Consider the following 20,178-nt stretch of genomic DNA (forward strand, 5'->3'; position numbering starts at 1 on the left):
AGGGATAGAATTTGTCTCTATGCTGGAGCTACCTAAACCCCACCCACCCCTGACAAACTGACAAACATCGCTCCCAGCAACCACAGTTTAAAGTAGGAGATAAAGTTTACTTGTCTACTAAATATTTAAAGTTGCAGTGGCCTTCTAGGAAGTTAGAATCAAAGTTTTTAGAGCCTTTTGAAATTATTAAGATAATTAATCTGGTAATGGTATAATTTAAATACCCCAAGTACATCCAGTTTCCACAGCAGCTGGTTAAAACTGATTAAGTCAGTTCCTTTATCAGGCTCCACCAAAACCTTTACTAATTGCTGATTATGGACATTATGAAGTTAAACAAATTTTAGATTCCAGAATCTATAGGGTTACAGTATTTAATACATTAGAAAAGATACCCTATTTCAGAAGCAACATGGGTAAAAAACTGGATTTTCTTTTTTAAAAAAATCATAATTGTTATGTGTTCCTGTAAATAGCTTTCATTGTTTCAGGTATTTTAAGCAGTTCTGCTTTTTCTAAGTATTTTTTATTTTCTTTTGAAATTGCCTCTTTATCATATAGTTTTTCATAGTAGTTTTGAATCACTTTCTTTTTATCATTTTAGTGGTGAAGAGTTCCTTCATTTTCCATTAATTGGTGTATCAGTTTCTTTTGTTTCTCCTTTTTCAATTTATTTGCCAACCATTTTCCTGATTTATTTCCATTTTCAAAGTTTTATTTAGCAGTTTTAATTTTTTTGTGCCAGTTCTTCTTTATATATAAAATTCATCTTATGTTTTATTAATTCCATTTGACTTTTTTAGATTCTTTTTTGTGGCTCTTTTTGTAGTTCTATCTCTAGCCTCTCATATTCTTCTAATTTCTTTTGATTTTGTCTTTTCTTTTCCTTTGTCTTTCCTATATACATTAAAGTTAATCCTTTAATATATGCCTTACCTGTGTCCCATATATTTTGTAATGAGGTCTCTTTTCTATTCTCTGATTTTTCTTTTTGTCCCTTCCGTATAACTTTTATCGGATTGTGATCTATATACAGTACTTATATACTTCTTTATCACAATAAAAAAGAGAGGAATAGCTCTTTATATAAAAAACAATAAATATTAAGCAAATTTTTATGGATAAGGAAGGGAGGATTTTGATAGTGGAGATGAATTGTAAACATATACTTTTGGTAGTAATGTACACACCAAATAGCAATCAAGAGGACTTTATGATAAAAAAAAGTTAGGAAAACATTTCCAAAAGCTTTCTTTAAAATGGAGGAAGAACTAGGCATTAAGATATATGGCGAGAGATGCTGCCTAAAGAAAATTAATGCTCATATTATTTAAACAGATATAAGAATAGATATGATATGGATGTCAGCAGAGCTAAAACCTAATGTGCAAGAAATAAATATAGAAATAAGCAATTGGGCAGATTAGAAGCTGATAAAAGTTATATGGAAGGGACAAAAAAGGAAACCAAGATGGACATTGAACCAATCAATATTAAAAAAAGAAATTTATCCAATTTATGAAAAGAGAATTGGACTATTTAAAAAAGATAATATAAAAGAAGATCCAATTTTAGGATATTCCAATATTTCATTATGTTGTTTTTTTTAATATGAATTTCTTAGAAACAAATTATATCCAAATTTAGTTTTCCCAATTTACAATATTTCCAATTTACAATATACGTGTGCACCTTAGAGTTACTGTTGATTCCTGACGACTGTCCTGACAAGGTTTTTAGGAAGAAAATTGAGAAGTTTGTAATTGCTCCCTTCCTGGGGGTTAGGGAGAGAGAGGGGGAAGGGAGAGAGGTGGGGCTATCTTAAGGTTAACCCAGTTGGCTTTGTGCCTAAAAAGAGACCAGAATTCATGGTGTCCCAATTTCTAACTGGATGTTTTAACCACTACATCAAACTGGCTCTCATCCAGAAATACCTTATTTATTTATTTATTTATTTATCTATCTATCTATCTATCTATCTATCTATCTATCTATCTATCTATCTATTTATTTATCTATTTATTTATCTATCTATCTATCTATTTATTTATTTATCTATTTATTTATTTATTTAATTTTATTTATTTTATTTTATTTATTTGTCAAACAATTATAGGGTGATAATTTGTACATTTTATTTATTTATTTATTTATTTTATTACTTGGATTTGTATGCCGCCCCTCTCCGAAGACTCGGGGCGGCTCACAGCATGTAAAACAAATCATAGTAATCAGACAGATTTAAGATATTTAAATATTTAAAAAAAAAAAAACCCAGATACTAACAGACACACACACAGACACACCATGCATAAGTTAAACGTGCCCGGGGGAGATGTTTCAGTTCCCCCATGCCTGACGGCAGAGGTGGGTTTTAAGGAGTTTACGGAGGGCAGGAAGAGTAGGGGCAGTTCTAATCTCCGGGGGGAGTTGGTTCCAGAGGGCCGGTGCTGCCACAGAGAAGGCTCTTCCCCTGGGGCCCGCCAACCGACATTGTTTAGTTGACGGGACCCGGAGTAGGCCCACTCTGTGGGACCTAATCGGTCGCTGGGATTCGTGCGGCAGGAGGCGGTCTCGGAGATATTCTGGTCCAATGCCATGAAGGGCTTTAAAGGTCATAACCAACACTTTGAATTGTGACCGGAAACTGATCGGCAGCCAATGCAGACTGCGGAGTGATGGTGAAACATGGGCATACCTAGGTAAGCCCATGACTGCTCTCGCAGCTGCATTTTGCACGATCTGAAGTTTCCGAACACTTTTCAAAGGTAGCCCCATGTAGAGAGCATTACAGTAGTCGAACCTCGAGGTGATGAGGGCATGAGTGACTGTGAGTAGTGAGTCCCGGTCCAAATAGGGCCGCAACTGGTGCACCAGGCGAACCTGGGCAAACGCCCCCCTCGCCACATATAAAACATATAAAACATTAGATAAGTAATGATAAAAAGTAGACAATAGGACAGGGACGGTAGGCACAATGGTGCGCTTATGCATGCCCCTTACATACCTGTTAGAAAGGAGGAGAGATCAATTGTAGATAGTCTAAGGTTAAAGGTTTTGGAGTTAGGAGTAGAAACCACAGAGTCAGGTAGTGCATTCCAGGTGTTGATTACTCTGTTGCTGAAGTCGTATTTTTTGCAGTCAAGTTTGGAGCGGTTGACATTTAGTTTAAATTTACATTCTTTCTTCCAGGAACTCTACATTTCCATATGTCCCCATTTTATCCTTACATCAATCATGTCGGGCAAGATAGGCTAAGAAAGAAAGACTGGGTGAAAATTGCCTATTGTAGGGAACTAAATTGTTGAATGGATACATCTCTCTCCAGTCTAGCAAATCAAACAATAGCTCTAAACTCTGGAATCAACTCCCCCCAGAGATTGGAACGGCCCCCACCCTCCTTGTCTTTCGCAAATTACTCAAGACCCACCTTTATCGCCAGTCTTCGGAGAGGGGCGGCATACAAATCTAATAAATAATAATAATAATAAACTGCCTTTCACACCTAGAGATACCTGTCATTTTTCTCTGAAAATTTCACCTGTCCATTCTGATCCTTGGGAATCCATTACTAACATAGTCATGTGTTTCTTTCCCAGAACGGCAAAGTGAAATGTCATCTAAAAAATCAGCTTGGCTTTCTGCCCCATTGACATCGCTGGCGTCTGGCTGCCAAAAGTTAGAACAGGTTTGGGGGGTTTGGTGGCTGCAATCACAGTGGCTTAAGAAAATGAGGGAGGGTGGTAGCTTTAGGGGGAAAAAGGTGGGCATTACTTCTGGTAGCCCTCAGCAGTGTGGTTTTCCTATTAATAAATTTCCCCTCTCAGCAGCCAATTGCAATCTGGGAGATCGGCCAGTTTTGTCCTTTTGCTTTTTAATCATAGTTGAACTTTGGCTCCATATGCTGTGTGTATGAAGAAGAAAAGCTTCATTCATAGAGCATTTTTAATCAGTGTAACTCTTCAAATACTTTATTAAGTTGGCCTTTGTTCAAGTCCTGCGGCATGGGTATATCACAGTGTTTGTTTATTAAATTTATATAGATATCCATTAAATAGCCACAAGTCTTTCAAAGCTAAATAATCACAAAACCATAGAAGAATTATTAGATTATTATTTATTTTATTTATTTATTGGATTTGTATGCCACCCCTCTCCGCAGACTCGGGGCGGCTAACAACAATGATAAAAACAGCATGTAGAAATCCAATTAATAAAACAACTAAAAACCCTTATAATAAAACCAAGCATATACACAAACATACCATGCATAACTTGTAATGGCCTAGGGGGAAGGAATGTCTTAACTCCCCCATGCCTGGCGGCATAAATGAGTCTTGAGTAGTTTACGAAAGACAGGGAGGGTGGGGGCAGTTCTAATCTCCAGGGGGGAGTTGGTTCCAGAGGGCCTGGGCCGCCACAGAGAAGGGGCCCTCCAAACGTCATTGTTTAGTCGACGGGACCCGGAGAAGGCCAACTCTGTGGGACCTTATCGGTCGCTGGGATTCGTGCAGTAGCAGGCGGTTCAGGAGGTAATCTGGTCCCATGCCATGTAGGGCTTTAAAGGTCATGACCAACACTTCGTTAAAAGCAATACAGCTCTTAAAACAATAAAAAAATGAAACCTGTGGGAAAGTTGATTCATTTTCCTAAAATGGCAGCAATTTAGCTGGCTCTCTAGTAATATCACCGGATCCCAAAGTTATTTGGCAGTTATTTGGTTATTGGGCCAGTCTCACCTCAGGGAAGGTGATAGAAAAGACTCTTTTCCTGGGACCCACAATATTTTTTTTCCTACTGTACTGAGAAGATGGGTAGATGAAATAAGAGTGAAGCATTCTCTCAAATAATCCAGCCCTAGGCCATGTAGGAGGGTTTTATAAACCATCACTAGGAATTGAATTTGGAAGTGTTCCCATTTTACCAACAATGATATTACACAGCAAGAAAATACTGCCCAGGGGTCAAAAATATGACAGAAGAAAAATCTCCAGATGTTATGTTAGCAAATTATATTTTTCATCCCTTTGAATAATAGTTTTATCATTTCCTAGTTGTATTCTGCCTTGAATCCTTGAACTGCCTTGAATCATTTTGCAAATTGGGCAGCCTTTGGAAATTGAATTAAGAAATAAAATAAATCCATCTAGCAAAGCAACGTTAACACTGACTGTTAACAGCTTTTATTAACGTCAGGGCAGTTTCTGCAGTCCCAGTCTAAAGATACCCAGTTAGGTTTGACGTGATGGTCAAAAATCCTATATTGACTTGAAGGGTGTGCAAATCTTAAATTGAACCATGGGTTTTTAGCATCAGTAAATAGGATTTTTTTTCCTCTCTGCTAGCTAAAGCATGAGTGAGTGCAGCGATTGCTCACAAAATATTCAGATTGAAATGGCTGAAAATGATTGCTTCTTTCTTACATTCCATTATATCAGCCCTGAGCACTGAGATATATATTGCAATTCTTTGCAAGACTGTAATCAGTTTACTATAATTGTGCGTAAGGGAGCCGCTGGATAACTAGCTTTGCTGGCTGAGGAATTCTGGGAATTGAAGTCCACAAATCTTAAAGTTGCCAAGGTTGGAGACGCCTGCTCTAGACAAACAAATCCACTGTTTGGATTAGTGCTCCCCTGTGACCTTTGCACATTGAGTAGTTCCTTTTTAGAGTGGGTCAGAAAACAGAATTATTTGAAAAATAGGGAGCAAGCTCAACAACTTTAATTTAAAAAAAAATTGATTTCTTTTAAAATTTTGGCCTTAGACAATTTAGAACGACGCCTTAGGTCTGACCTAAGTGTATCACATAAAATAATCTGCTACAATGTTCTACCCGTCAGTCAAAAACCTGACCTGTCTTCTAGTAGTAGTCTTCTAGTGGTTGGTAAATCCACAGTAACTGAATTTAAACATGCCTGGGATAAACATCTATCCATCCTAAGATAAAATACAGGAAATAGTATAAGGGCAGGCTAGATGGACCATGAGGTCTTTCTCTGTCGTCAATTTTCTATGTTTCTATGATTACCTCAGCTTCAACCACAACAATACATGAGCACATAATAGTTAGAATCTTAAGGTAAACCATTCCAAACTCAACTGCAGAAAATATGACTTCAGTAACAATGGTCAATCCCTGGAACACATTACCTGACTCCCAGGGTGGATTCCAGTTGAATTTTGCTACCAGTGCGCATCTGCACATGCGTACCACCACACAATTTCACTTCTCCACATACTCAGGACCACAGTATAAGCTGAAACACAGCTGAGGAGCTCCTCAGCTATGGTTTGGGTGAAGAATAAAGATTGGTATTCGGAAAAGGGCGGGCAGGAGGGCTTCTTTCGACAAAGAGATGCCAGAAAGAAAATCACTGAAAATTGTATCATCAGTGGGTTTCTATCGGTGTGGCGCTCTGGACCACATAGATAGGAACTCACCACTGCCTGACTCTGTAGTTTCTTCTCCAAATCTCCAAAACTTTAACAGACTATTTACTGTTGACTTCAGCCCATTCTAAGAGGTCGATGAGGGGCATACATAACTCACCAACGTGCCTACCGTCCCTGTCCTAATGTCCCCATGTATTCGTAACATCTCATGTATACATGTTTATTTTTTTATTGTAATCTTATATATACTTGACAAAAAATAATATACTGTATATTATATATACAGTATATATATACATACATACATACATACATACTGCGTGGAAGGAAAATATAGAGCTTGAGCTGGCTGAACTTAAATTTTAGACTATTACTTAAATAGGAATGGTGCATTAACTTGGTGTGAATGCAAAAAAAAAAAACTCGGATAGGATATACAATGATACCTCATCTTATGAACTTAATTGGTTCTGGGAAGAGGTTCATAAGGGGAAAAGTTCGTAAGACGAAACAATGTTTTTCATAGGAATCAATGGAAACCGTGCAAAGCCCAAAATTCACCCCTTTTGCCAGCCGAAGCACCCGTTTTTGCGCTGCTGGGATTCCCCTGAGACTCCCCTCCATGGGAAACCCCACCTCCAGACTTCTGTGTTTTTGCGATGCTGCAGCATCGCAAAAACGGGCGCTTTGCTGGCAATGGAAGTCTGGAGGTGGGGGTTCGAGGACTTCGGTGTTTTTGCAATGCTGCGATTTCGCTGAGGCTTCCCTCGCTGGGAAACCCCACCTCCGGACTTCCGTTGCCAGCGAAGCACCCGTTTTTGCAATGCTGTGGTTCCCCTGCTGAGATTCCCCTGAAGTGTCACAAAAACATGGAAGTCGGAGGTGGGGTTTCCCATGGAGGGTAGCCTCAGGGGAATCCCAGCAGCACAAAAATGGGCGCTCCGCTGGCAACGGAAAGTCCGGAGGTGGGGTTTCCCAATGAGGGGAGCCTTTGTCTGGCAACGGAAGTCTGGAGGCGGGGCATCCCAGTGGTGGCGGCAGGTTCATAAGGTGAAAATAGTTCAGAAGAAGAGGCAAAGAAATCGTAAACCCCAGGTTCATATCTTAAAAAGTTCGTATGATGAGGGACTTCATAAGACGAGGTATCACTGTGTGTGTGTATATATATATATATATGTGTGTGTGTGTGTGTGTGTATGTGTTTTCGTAGATTTTCACGGGTACAGGTATGACGGTCTGGGTATATTCGGGTTTCTTCCCGTGTAGGATTTGGAAATTTCTGGCGACGTTTCGACGAGGTCTCACTCATCATCTTCAGGCTGGTGTTTCTGTCCTTGTTCTAAGGCGAACACTGCGAGACCTGAGCTGCCTTCCTTCTATAAATCCTTCTATAAAGCCACCAGTATTTATAGAAGGAAGGCAGTGATAATGTGCAACTGTTGATTTTTCCTTTTAACCCCATCCATCTCTGAGTGGTCTAGTGGTGACTTACTCACAATTACTTGGATTGAATTATTTGAATTGTTGATCTCTGTCCTTGAAATGTTGTATTTTCGTTTTGCAAAATGAGTTTGTGTCCCTCTGGATTTGGAGCAGTGTTTTTTTTTAAAGTTATATTTTTAATTTACCATTAGATGTACATTTAGTTATGAGCCGAGGTATCACGGTGGGTAGAGTGCAGTTCTGCAGGCCACTAAAGCTGACTGCTAGATCTGAGGGTCAGCGGTTCAAATCTCATCACTGGCTCAAGGTTGACTCAGCCTTTCATCCTTCCGAGGTGGGTAAAATGAAGACCCATATTGTGGGGGCAATATGCTGGCTCTGTTAAAAAGTGCTATTGCTAACATGTTGTACGCCACCCTGAGTCTAAGGAGAAGGGTGGCATTAAAAAATAAATAAATAAATAAATAAATAAATAATAGTTGATTCCACAACATTTTATTTCTGCCTGACTTGTTGTTATCCTCCAACTTTTACTTTAGAATATAAAATAAAACAAAATATAATTTTTATGAGATATAAAAGGAAGTCAAATTAACTGAAAAGTGGAAATTGTTTATCTATCACTGCTTCTGTAGCTTCGCTTACATTTTTTCACTTTCTAGAGGCTCAGTTTATTGGAAGGCGGAAGAGGAAAAAGAAACCTATAAACTCACAAACACATAGTGGTTCTAAGCCCATTGGATTGTCATGGGCTCTGGTTGCTGGGATATCTGGTCTCCACAATGAAGGAGCAAAATCCAATGACTCAGTAGACAATTTGATTGATTTGAGCAATGAATGACAGATTTATTTCCCAGCCTAATTAATGCTAAATGTAGCTTAAAGTCTTTCCCACTTCTACCTTATGATGCTATAAACATTCTCTGACAATATTTTTATTCTTCCATGTGCCAATGATATGAGCAGCTTTAAGCCCAGTTAGCTTTACTAGAGTTAAACTACTGTTTTCCTCTTGATAGCATCTGGCAGTTTACGGTGTGTACAATCTGCCAAACTTTGTAGTGATACAATCAATGTAAGGGATGAGATGAGTCCTGCACTTAATAGTCATTTCAGGTTGATCCTTATAAGTTTCTGCCCTTTGGGTCTGGATCATCTCCTCTGGCAACTCAGTGCAGTCTGTTGATTCATTATATGGGTAAATTGGGAGGGAGAGTTAAAATATTTATCTGGGTTTGAAAGAACTGGCTCATGGTTTGTTTATCTGTGTGCAGTTTTAATTTAACACTAAGCCCATGTTCAAAGCAACTTCCAAATAAGTGATCCATAGTGGTCTGTGCATTCCACTTTATCAGGTATCGTTCCCCATTCTCCATCCCTCTTATTATCCGATATGTGGGCTTGCAAAGGTCCTTGGCTTTGACAGATACTAAAGCATGCAGGTCTGGCCATCTCTCAAAAATATTTGCCAATCACAACAGTGTGCTTGATGGATGGTTACGCCCAATTGGTGATGTTCAGAAAAGTGGCTCACACAGAGGATTTAACCGATAGTTCTGAGCCACGGTGGTGCAGTGGTTAGAGTGCAGTACCGCAGACTGCTTCTGCTGATCACACACTGACAACAGTTTGGCAGATCGAATCTCACAAGGCTCAAGGTTGACTCAGCCTTCCATCTTTTCGGGGTGGGTAAAATGAGGACCCAGATTGTTGAGGGCAATATGCTTACTCTCTGTAAACCACTTAGAGATGGCTGTAAAGCACTATGAAGTGGTATATAAGTCTAAGTGCTATTCTATTAAATACATTCTGGAAACCTAAAATAAGAATAAACCATGAGAACTGCAGTTGCATTGGCAAGAGAAATTAACAGTGGGACAGTTGATTTTATGTTATTATTTTTTTCTGAAGAGAGGGAAGAAAAAAAGAAGAAAACAATTTAGGGTGTCATGCAGACAATGTCTGTAGCATTTAAAGAAATAACATTAGCAAAAAATGGCAAAAAAGACCCTCAAACACCTCTCCAATTCTGTTATGTTTTGTTACCCTCTTTGGTGAGAAGAGTTCAAAACAAACAGGTATATTTCGGACAAGTGGACAGTGTTTTCCAAGAAGAGTTTAATCTTTCAACAAGTAGTATGAGGCTACATGGGGAGAAATTGTTTAAAATTATTAAAATATACCTGTGGCTTCTTTTTAAACAGTTCAAAGCAGCTACTGTTAAAAAACATCACAATAAAATACTATAGTAATATATGTTGGGCAACAAAGATGATGCTTCCTGAACACTTCGGGGTGTATTTTATGGATTTTTGGCTGCTAATCATGAAAATAACCTGTAATTTAATCTATCACATACTGTTTTATAGAAATCTTCTTTTTTTACATAATGGCAATGTTCATCCTTCAGTACCTGTTGGCTACATAGGAAAGAACATACAAAAACGTAGAACTGCTGTTAAAAACATCCAGTACATCAAATACAATGGAAATTTTTGTGGAGCTCTAAAGATAGTGGCTCTGCTGCTTAGAATGCAACTTGGATATACCAGGTATTGAAGTTACATAAGCAAATGGAACAGCCGTGCAAAAATTTGCATTATAATAAAAAGAAATGGCCACTCTGAAAAAATTTGGTGCCAGGAAAGAAAAGCATGGAACATGAATCACTTGATGACCTGATGAAGTTATTTTTGCCTCTGCTTCATATTAAAACTCAAACTGATGAACATTTTTGTTTCCTATGTTTCCAAGAATAACTGATGCCAAGGTTAAGAGAGACGTTTTTGTTGATCTACTGATCAGATATCTCATTAATAATAAGCAGTTTGTTGATCTATTAGTGGGACCAGAGAAAATTGCCTGGAAAGCCTTCAAGGATTTTGAGAACTTTCTGGGCAACTACAGAGCACCAAACCACACTTAGCTGGTTGACAGACATCTTACAGCATCCAAGATCATGAAGTGCAACATTGGCTGAAGATTCATTTTCTGCATCCACACTGGACTTCTTTCCTAAAATCTAGATGCAGCCAGTGATGAACATAGTGAAAGGTTTTACCAGGACACTGCCACAATGGAAAAATTATATCAGAACAACCCATCAGTGCTGGCTGACTCTTATTGGACACAGCAGCAAAGTTCATCAGACATTCATCAGAGTCTCAGGAGAAGGGCAGCCTACAAATCGAATAAATAAATAAATAAATAAATAAATAAATTGAATATAAATGCAGAGCAGCAGCAAAACACTTTTAGCTCTGTTGAACTCATGCACCATGTCGGAAACATTATGTGATTAAATACATTAGAGGCATTAAAAGTTAATTTCATATTTCTCAAGATTCCCATGAGATACAAACATTCTGAAATTATATTTGTATTCAATTTAAAGGGGGTCACTAAAAGGTCTTCAGGAAGCAAAACTCAAAAAAAAAAAATTCTGTCCAGTAATAATATAATATAATATAATCTTAATGTAATATATAAGGCTAATAATATATCAAGCAACTCAGTAATGGATTAAAGAAATCCTCACAGTAGTAAAGTAAATCCAAAATCAAAATTAGTGTGGTTTTGTCCACATTACATACAACACAATGTAATATTTAGGATTTAAGCCTTAATAGACTTTTTAATTCAGGATCTTTTTTTTATTTCAGAAAGCAACTTTCAGATTTGTTGTCTGTCTCCTCTTCTTCCATCCTGCCTATTATTTCCACTCCATTCTGTCGATTCTAGCCATCACCCCACAACCCCCAAAACTGGTCTTCCGGTTGAACCATCAGGAAGGAAGAGGAGAAGAAGGAAAGAGTAGAATGGTCGGATGTAGGTATATTTAGCACCAGGAATGGGCTTTATTTGGCCCCTGAATCTTGGGAGTGAGCCTTATCTAATGCGGCAAGGTTAAACATTGTCACATTGGGGAAAGGCCTGCTTCTCCTTTCCTGCCTAATGGGTCTCTTCCATGAATGCCTGAATGAAGCAACAGCAACCACAAAAGGCAGTCAAGCATTTTGTCTTCATTTGTAGATCCATATGGAGAGTTTTTGAAACCATTCACAGTCTCCTTATTTCTTCTTCTATGGTTTGCATGTTCTGTATTGTTTTCCTTGAGGTAATCTCTTCACTCTGGTTTAAAGCCTTTCTCTGCCTTCCGAGTCACATTGAATCAGAATAGAGCTAGAAGGGACTTGGGAGGTCTTCTACTCCAGCACCCTAGTCAAGCAGGAGATACCATTTCAGACAAGTGACTGGCTAGCCGCTTCTTAAAAATTTCCGGTGATGAAGCACCCCACAACCTATGAAAGCAAGCTGTTCCATTGGTAAATTGTTCTCACTGTTATGAAGTTTCTCCTTAATTGCAGGTTGCTTCTCTCTTGATTAATTTCCATCCATTGTTTCTTGTCCTGCCCTCTGGTGCCTTGTAAAATAAATCGACCCCCTCCTCTTAGTTGCAGCCTCTCAAATATGGAATACTGCTATCATGTCCACCTTTTCTCTAGATTAGTTAAACCCAAATCCTGCAGCTGTTCTTCATATGTTTTAGTCTCCAAGCCTTTAATCATCTTAGTTGCTTCTTTTTGCACTTTTTCCAAAGTTTCAACATCTTTTTTATAGAATGGTAACCAAAACTGTATGTAGTAGTAGCCATCCAGTTGTAGTCTTATGAGTTATTAGCGGTAACTGATTTTGGTTCTATACCACTGTTATTATACCTGTACCACTGTATTAGGGGTTTTTGGCTGCTGAAGCGCACTGCTGACTCATGGTTACGTGATCATCCATTAGGATTCCAAGGTTCCTCTCATAGTTACTATTTCTGAGCCAAAATCTGTACCTTTGGTGCAGGTGTCACTTAAATCTGTACTTGTACCTTTGGTTTTTCTGGCCAGGTATAAAACCTTGCTTTTCTCCACATTAAATTTTGTTCTGTTGGATAGGGCTGATGGTTCAAGTCTGTCAAGATCTTTTTGCCTCCTGAACTTGCCTTTGTCATGCTGTGTATTGACAGCCCCAGAGACATCCAGAGACATCCAGTAATTAAATAGTTAACTCATGTATGTTAATTTAGCTCCGCCCATTATGATGTAAAATCCTGTCTAGTCACTTCCTCTCTGTTTGGGGAAGAAGGAGAAAATCTCCATCTTGCTAAAAACCTTCTAGCCGTGTAGACGTGCTTGAAAGCCTGTGATCAGGCAAAATTGATTTCATTGTTTTTCTATTAATAAAAGTAACTTCGTTTTGAAGCTTTTCTCCCATCTCATTCATCGACCTCCAGATTAGATTCATTGCAGCTCACGCGGGCTGTGATTGATGAATTTTAATTTGACAGCTTTATGGAGTGTTGACAAGCTCAGGATCCAAAAAGCTCTTGACAGACTTGAACATTGGTATAATAGGAAGCCATAGAGGAAGGTGCAATTCAGAATGAAGCCAAGCATTTCTCCCTTTCTTCCTCATCATCTTTTTTTTATTGTTTTGCCCTTTTTAAAATTAAAAATTAAAATGAGGCATTACCCTTCCATTGCATTTCCTGATTTATGTGTTCTCCTTCCTATTCTTGCAGGATGGATCCCGCCAGCGCCGTATGCAGCCCCAGAAGAAGAAGACCGTCTCCTTCAGCACCATGCTTAGCAATCCCAAGCTGAACAGCACGGCTGCCTGCATCTCTTTCATGCTGGAGGGCTGTGAGATGAAAAAAGTGCGCTCAAACTCCCGCATGTACAGCCGGTTCTTTGTGCTGGACCCAGACCTACGTTTCATGCACTGGGAACCTTCCAAGAAGGACTCTGAGAAAGCCAAAATCGAAATCAAGTCGGTCAGGGAAGTGCGGGTTGGGAAAAAGACTCCTGTGCTGCGTTCCAATGGCCTCTCGGACCAGTTCCCCGACGAATGTGCGTTCTCCATAATCTATGGGGAGAACTATGAATCCCTTGACCTTGTGGCAAGCTCTGCTGACGTGGTGAATGCGTGGGTGATGGGGCTGCGATACTTGGCCTCGTATGGGAAGCACACGCCGGACGAGGCTCCCGAGACTGGTTACCCAAACCCCCGCACCTCCTGGATCTATTCTGTCTTTGACATTGCAGACCTAGAAAAAGAGGGTCAGATCCCAGTTTCTCGTGCTGTGCAGCTCATCCGTGCTCTCAACCCTGGCATGAAGGCCTCAACAATTGAGTTGAAGTTCAAAGAGCTCCAGAAAGCAGCCAGTGAGCGACTTGGAGAGGAGGTCAACTGCCAGATCTTCATAAAGGCATACTGTGAGCTATGTACCAGGCCTGAAGTATTTTTCCTCTTGGTTCAGTTCTCCAGCAATAAAGAATACATGGGCCTGAGGGATCTGATGAGTTTCTTAGAGGCAGAGCAGGGTATGGAAGAAGTAACCGAAGAGAAGTGCATGGAGATCATTACCAAATACGAGCCATCCAAGGAGGGTCGGGAAAAGGGCTACTTGGCCATTGATGGCTTCACTCGCTACCTCCTTTCAGCTGATTGCGACATATTTGACCCACAACACCGGAAAGTGTGCCAGGACATGACTCAACCACTTTCCCATTACTTCATTAGCTCTGCAAATGGAGCGTGCTTGGCTGAGGGCAGTTGCTTCTGGGGAGGCTCCACCTCAGACATTGGGGGTTACGTGGCAGCCCTTAAGGCTGGTTGCCGTAGCTTGGAACTTGTGGTTTGTGATGGTTCATCTGGTGAGCCTGTGGTTGGTGCAGGGAGCCGTTTGGCCTTCTCCAGGGTAGTGGCTGCTGTTGCTGAACATGCCTTTGAGTCCTCCACGTTTCCACTCATCTTGTGCCTCTCGGTGCACTGCTGTGTGGCCCAGCAGAGGCTTATGGCTGAGTATCTGAGGAAGTCTTTTGGGGACAAGTTGCACTTGACACCTCCAAACCCAAACGAAACCTATTTGCCATCTCCAGAAACACTCAAGGGATATATCCTCATAAAAAGCCGGAAGCTTCTTCCAAATTGTCAATCAAGTGAGGGAGATGTATCTGATGATGACGAGGCCTCAGAGCTAGGCCTCTCACTATCTGAACGGGACAGAGAGCATCCCCGGTCCCAACGCATCCTATGCCGTGAACTTTCAGACCTCGTCAGCCTGTGCCAGACCGTGTCTTTCCAAAGCTTTGAAACTTCTCGGCGGAGTCAGTGTTACTGGGAGGTGTGCTCTTTCAGTGAGGTGGAAGCTGGACGTTATGCCAATGAGGAGCCAGAGGACTTTGTGGCCTACAACAAGCGTTTCCTGTCACGTGTTTATCCCAGCCCCATGCGTATTGACGCTAGCAACATGAACCCTCAGGACTTCTGGAAATGTGGCTGCCAGATGGTGGCCATGAACTATCAAACACCTGGTCTCATGATAGATCTGAATGCTGGCTGGTTCCGCCAGAATGGAGGTTGCGGCTACGTGCTCCGCCCAGCAATTATGCGCGAGGAGATTTCGTACTTCAGTGCAAACACCAAGGACACCTTACCTGGCATATCAGCCCAATTACTGCATCTCAAAGTCATTAGTGGTCAGAATCTGCCTAAACCCAAAGGATCTGGAGCCAAGGGAGATGTGGTAGAGCCATACGTCTGTGTTGAAATGCATGGCATTCCTGCTGATTGTGCAGAAAAACGCACCAAAACCGTGCTGCAGAGTGGAGATAACCCTGTTTTTGAGGAGACCCTGGAGTTTCAAGTTAATCTCCCAGAGCTAGCAATTCTCCGGTTCATGGTGCTTGATGATGATTATATTGGGGATGAATTCATTGCTCAGTACACCATCCCATTTGAGTGTCTCCAAACAGGCTATCGCCACGTGCCTCTTCAGTCTGTGGCTGGTGAGCCACTTCCCAATGTTACTTTGTTCGTGCACGTGGCCATCACCAACCGGCGGGGCGGAGGCAGAGCACACCGACGGGGGCTCTCGGGGCGTAAGGGACGACACATGCGGGAATACACATCCACTAAGGCCACAGGAATCAAGGCTATTGATGAAGTGTTTCGCACAGCTACTCAGCCATTGCGGGAAGCCACAGACCTGCGGGAGAACATGCAGGTATCCAGATAGTGTGCTACAATAACTTAGGTTCCCGAGTTTGGGTTGCAAAATTTTGGAAAAGAGCAAAAATGTGCCCCCTGGATTTTGAACTTTTCTGGAAAACCATATAGTAGCCTATTTCCTGTACCACGTTTGTATTCTGAAACATTTCAAAGTGGTAAAGATGAAAAACATGAAAAACGAAAAAATAATTTTAAAAATAAATTTACTTTAGCAAAAATGACTTAAAGGCAAGACAGCTCTTTTCTCATGGTCTGCATAAAGATGATAGAGACTGATATTTTTTGAGGTTTGGGGAAATCTTTTGAATATAGATCTGATTTCCAATTTCTTTAATGTAAAAAAAAGAAATTAATAAAAAAAAATTAAAACTTGCACAAACATCATATTGCATATAAAAAAGCTGCTTAGCCCATTTCTAAGCACATTAAACCTTGATGACAAAGAAGAATATTGATCAGTCTTTCCAGCACATAAAATGCATTCATATTTTAAACATTGCTTCTTTTATAATATCATATTAATTGACATTGATATAAAGCTAAAAGGTGAAATAGTGTGACATGCCCTTATCATAAGAGTAAATATTCTTTCATCCATTTTATTCTTCCAATATAGCAGAATTGACAGTGAACCATCTTCTTAAACATTATCTGGAGTGTCTGGCAAATATGAAAGAAAATCCTTTGTTGAATTATCTTGTTTTAAGATCAAAAGGAACATATTTAATATTCTTTAAAACATTGATTTGCTAATTTGGGATATTCTGATTGTTTATTCCAGAGTTCTTGAAAATAACTAATGCTGACCTCAGTAATACTCTTGGTTTATTTTAAAGTGCTGCAAATCATTCAAACACATTTTCCTACTAACATTATTTTGAGAACTTTAGATATTGCTTACATTATAATTCATTTAGATTGAATTATGAAATCAAGAAATATTTTTAATTGAATAATCAGCCATTATGCAGCTGTAAACAATACAGATTTCTCTTGCAATAATGCATATCATTTAAAAATTGATTGTCAGTAAGCTGAACCAGAGCATTTATATCCCTAAATACTCATGACTTTGGGAAGCAATAACAAATGGTTTATTTACAATTTTAAACAGGGGTTTCAGAGTCTAAATTTGTCATGCAAATAAGGACCAACATTATGTTTGAGTCATAATAGCCTCCAAATGTATCTTGCAGCCTCTGGCACAGCCCTAAAATACTACACTGCTATTGCTAAATGCAGAAGGAAGCCCCTGCTATGATATCAGAAGGGTCACACAATAACTTTCTAATCTTGCCCATCATAGCTTTTTTTTAAACATCATCATTTATGTTCCATGGAGAAATTGAAATCAAAATACATGCTCTGTCATAAAGCTGAAGGTCAGAAAAGTTAAGACCCGGGTCCCCATCATCACATGATAGCCATAAAATAAATGTGTTTGTCCTTGTCATAGAAAAAATTCCAAATATCTTATCAATCTGCTTAAAATAACTTGCAGCTATTAGCAAATGAATACCTCTAAGTAAATACATAAATCCTGAACAATAGTCATTTTTATTTTTCCATAACTAGGTTTTAACTATTTGTTGATATTTTTTCACCTGAGATTAAAATATTGATGTATTTTCATCCACAAAGAACATTTTAGGGAATAATTACTCCCAAAGGAATTCAAGCTACAAATGAAACCCTATTTTTTTACAGATCAACACAGACATTTTAAAACTTATTAAGAAGTTTGACCCCCTGTAAATTAAATACCATGATAAATTATTAAACCACTACACAATAACAATTGGATAAAAATGTACATGATTATCAATGACGTTAGTATGAAGTTCTTTGTGGTTTAGAAATATGCTAAATAATCAAAATACAAGCAAATGTGTACCTGCATAAACACAAACAGGAAAGTTCATATAAAAATATATCAGTTTTAAATTTTGTCATACTTGAAATCAGTGATCCTGCTCTGCAATTAAAAATGAATCTCATTAACTCTCCCTTTCTTTAATTCTATTTGACTAATGAGTGGTTTCCCGTTGCCCTTGCTGATACCTTTGATTCTACAGATAGTCCTCAATTAACTATGACAATTGGCCCCAGAATTTCTATTGTTAACCAACACAGCCACAAAGTGCAGTATCATGTTACTGCAGCATTTAGCAATGGCAGTTCTGATGTGGTTGCCATTGTTAAGAGAATCACTGAAGGTCATTAAGTGAAGACGTCATTGGTTGCCATCTGTGGCCTGCTGCCAGTTTCCCCATTGAAGTTTCTTGTCAGAAGCTAGCAAAACAGGCCACGGTAGACATCCCTGTGACCATGGGCCACTGCAATGGCCAGATCTCTGAGGGGACCAGATTGTACGTACCACTCATTCAGCGTTGTTGCAAGTTTAGACAGTCGTTGAATGAGTAGTTGTTGTTGTTATTATTATTATTATTATTATTATTATTATTATTATTTATTGGATTTGTATGCCACCCCTCTCCGTAGACTCAGGGCGGCTAACAACAGTAACAAAAGCAGCATATAACAATCCAATATTAAAACAGTTAAAAAACCCTTATTATAAAACCAAACATACATACAGACATACCATGCATAAAATTGTAAAGGCCTAGGGGGAAAGAGTATCTCAGTTCCCCCATGCCTGGTGGCAGAAGTGGGTTTTAAGAAGCTTACAAAAGGCAAGGAGGGTGGGGGCAATTCTAATCCCTGGGGGGAGTTGGTTCCAGAGGGCCAGGGCCGCCACAGAGAAGGCTCTTCTGGGTCCCACCAATTGAGGACCACCTGTACTATCATTTTAAAGGAGAAATGTAGTAAAAAGTTTCAGTTCTGTTGATCTGTGGTTTTAATTCATTGGACCCCACTGTTTGTGTAGGTTTAAAATAAAATATTACATGTCATCCACCCTTCCCCACCCCTCACTGCTTTCGTGATAGGTGTGAATTTCCTGAAAAAGAACTTCCATCTTCAAAAATGTTCCAAGCTATTCGGATGTTTGATATGCATCAAAAATTTAATCCCCCCTCCCCCCAAAAGAGAGGGGTAAGATCAAGACCTTCGTATTTCTAAATTCTTGGGGATGGAGACCTTACAAATTGCAATAAAACAGGAACAAAAAGGGCAAAGTGATGTTCTTCTGAATTGGTGTTTTTCCGCATCCTCTTTTCTTTTCCTAGAACGCCTTGGTCTCCTTCAAAGAACTGTGTGGCCTAACACCAGCCGCCAACGTCAAACAATGCATCTTGAAGCTGGCCACGTGGCTTCAGCCCAGCGAGAAGAACAACCCCCCTGCGGTCATCCTCAACCTGGGTGAAGAGTACCCTTCCATGGAGACCCAGGGCCCTGTTCCTGAACTCTTGAGAAAAGTACTTGCTGCCTATGACACTGTAAGTGCAATTGGTGATTGTGCAGGGGTCCTCCTGGCGAAAGAGCGTATGCGTGTGCTGTCACGCATGTGTGAGTGCCCACACCCACCCATGCCTGGGGAGGGCAAAAATAGCTTCCCCCGCCCCCTGGAGGCCGGAAACGGCCTGTTTCCCAACTTCTAGTAGGACCAGTAGGCTCGTGTTTCACCCTCCCTACGCTCTAAAGACTTACCTGGAGCCGGGAGAGGGTAAAAATTCCCTCCCCCCTCCCCCTTGAGGCTCTCTGGAAGCCAAAGACGCCCTCCCAGAGCCTCTGTGTGAGCCAAAAATCAGCTGGTCGACACACACATGCACCTTGAAGCTCGTGTGGCAGCAGATATGACTCCATGCCCCCCCCTGTGGCACCCATTTATTAATTTTATTTATTAATTAGATTTGTATGCTGCCCCTCTCCGCAGACTCGGGGCGGCTAACAACAATAAAAAGACAATGTAAACAAATCTAATATTAAAAATAATGCAAAAAACCCCCAATTTAAAGAACCAATCATACATACAAACATACCATGTAGAAATTCTATAAGCCTAGGGGGAAGGGAAAATTTCAATTCCCCCAAGCCTGACGACAGAGGTGGGTTTTGAGGAGTTTGCAAAAGGCTTGCCATCACTGGCCTAGTCTTTCTTTCTTATCCTGATCTCCTCACAAGGATGTTGTAAATATAAAAAAGGGAGGGATAGAATGGGGAAATAACCCATGATAGTTTGGACAAACTGCTAAGCTATGATAAAAACACTAAATTATGTATGTAAAAATGAGTACAGTTTAAAGTGTGTGTGAGAGAGGTCATACTTCCACATATACAAGCTTCAAAAACTATACTATTCCCCTCCCATGCTTA

At 39.9% G+C, this 20,178-nt stretch overlaps 2 protein-coding genes across 2 annotated transcripts in view; one reads left to right on the top strand and one right to left on the bottom strand.

Annotated features, from left to right (window-relative positions):
• ATP6V0A1 (ATPase H+ transporting V0 subunit a1) overlaps nucleotides 1-20,178 on the bottom strand; it is a 512,121-nt gene that overhangs the window by 385,537 nt on the left and 106,406 nt on the right. The window lies entirely within an intron of this gene.
• The window catches only part of LOC139153047 (inactive phospholipase C-like protein 2), a 90,493-nt gene that overhangs the window by 49,178 nt on the left and 21,137 nt on the right, over nucleotides 1-20,178 (top strand). Inside the window, exons 2-3 of the mRNA XM_070726569.1 lie at nucleotides 13,409-15,895; nucleotides 19,092-19,301. Of these exons, the coding sequence (XP_070582670.1) occupies nucleotides 13,409-15,895; nucleotides 19,092-19,301 (2,697 nt within the window). The remainder of the gene's footprint in view (nucleotides 1-13,408; nucleotides 15,896-19,091; nucleotides 19,302-20,178) is intronic.

Source organism: Erythrolamprus reginae, chromosome Z, assembly GCF_031021105.1.
Source record: "Erythrolamprus reginae isolate rEryReg1 chromosome Z, rEryReg1.hap1, whole genome shotgun sequence".
Taxonomy (NCBI): Eukaryota; Metazoa; Chordata; class Lepidosauria; order Squamata; family Dipsadidae; genus Erythrolamprus; species Erythrolamprus reginae.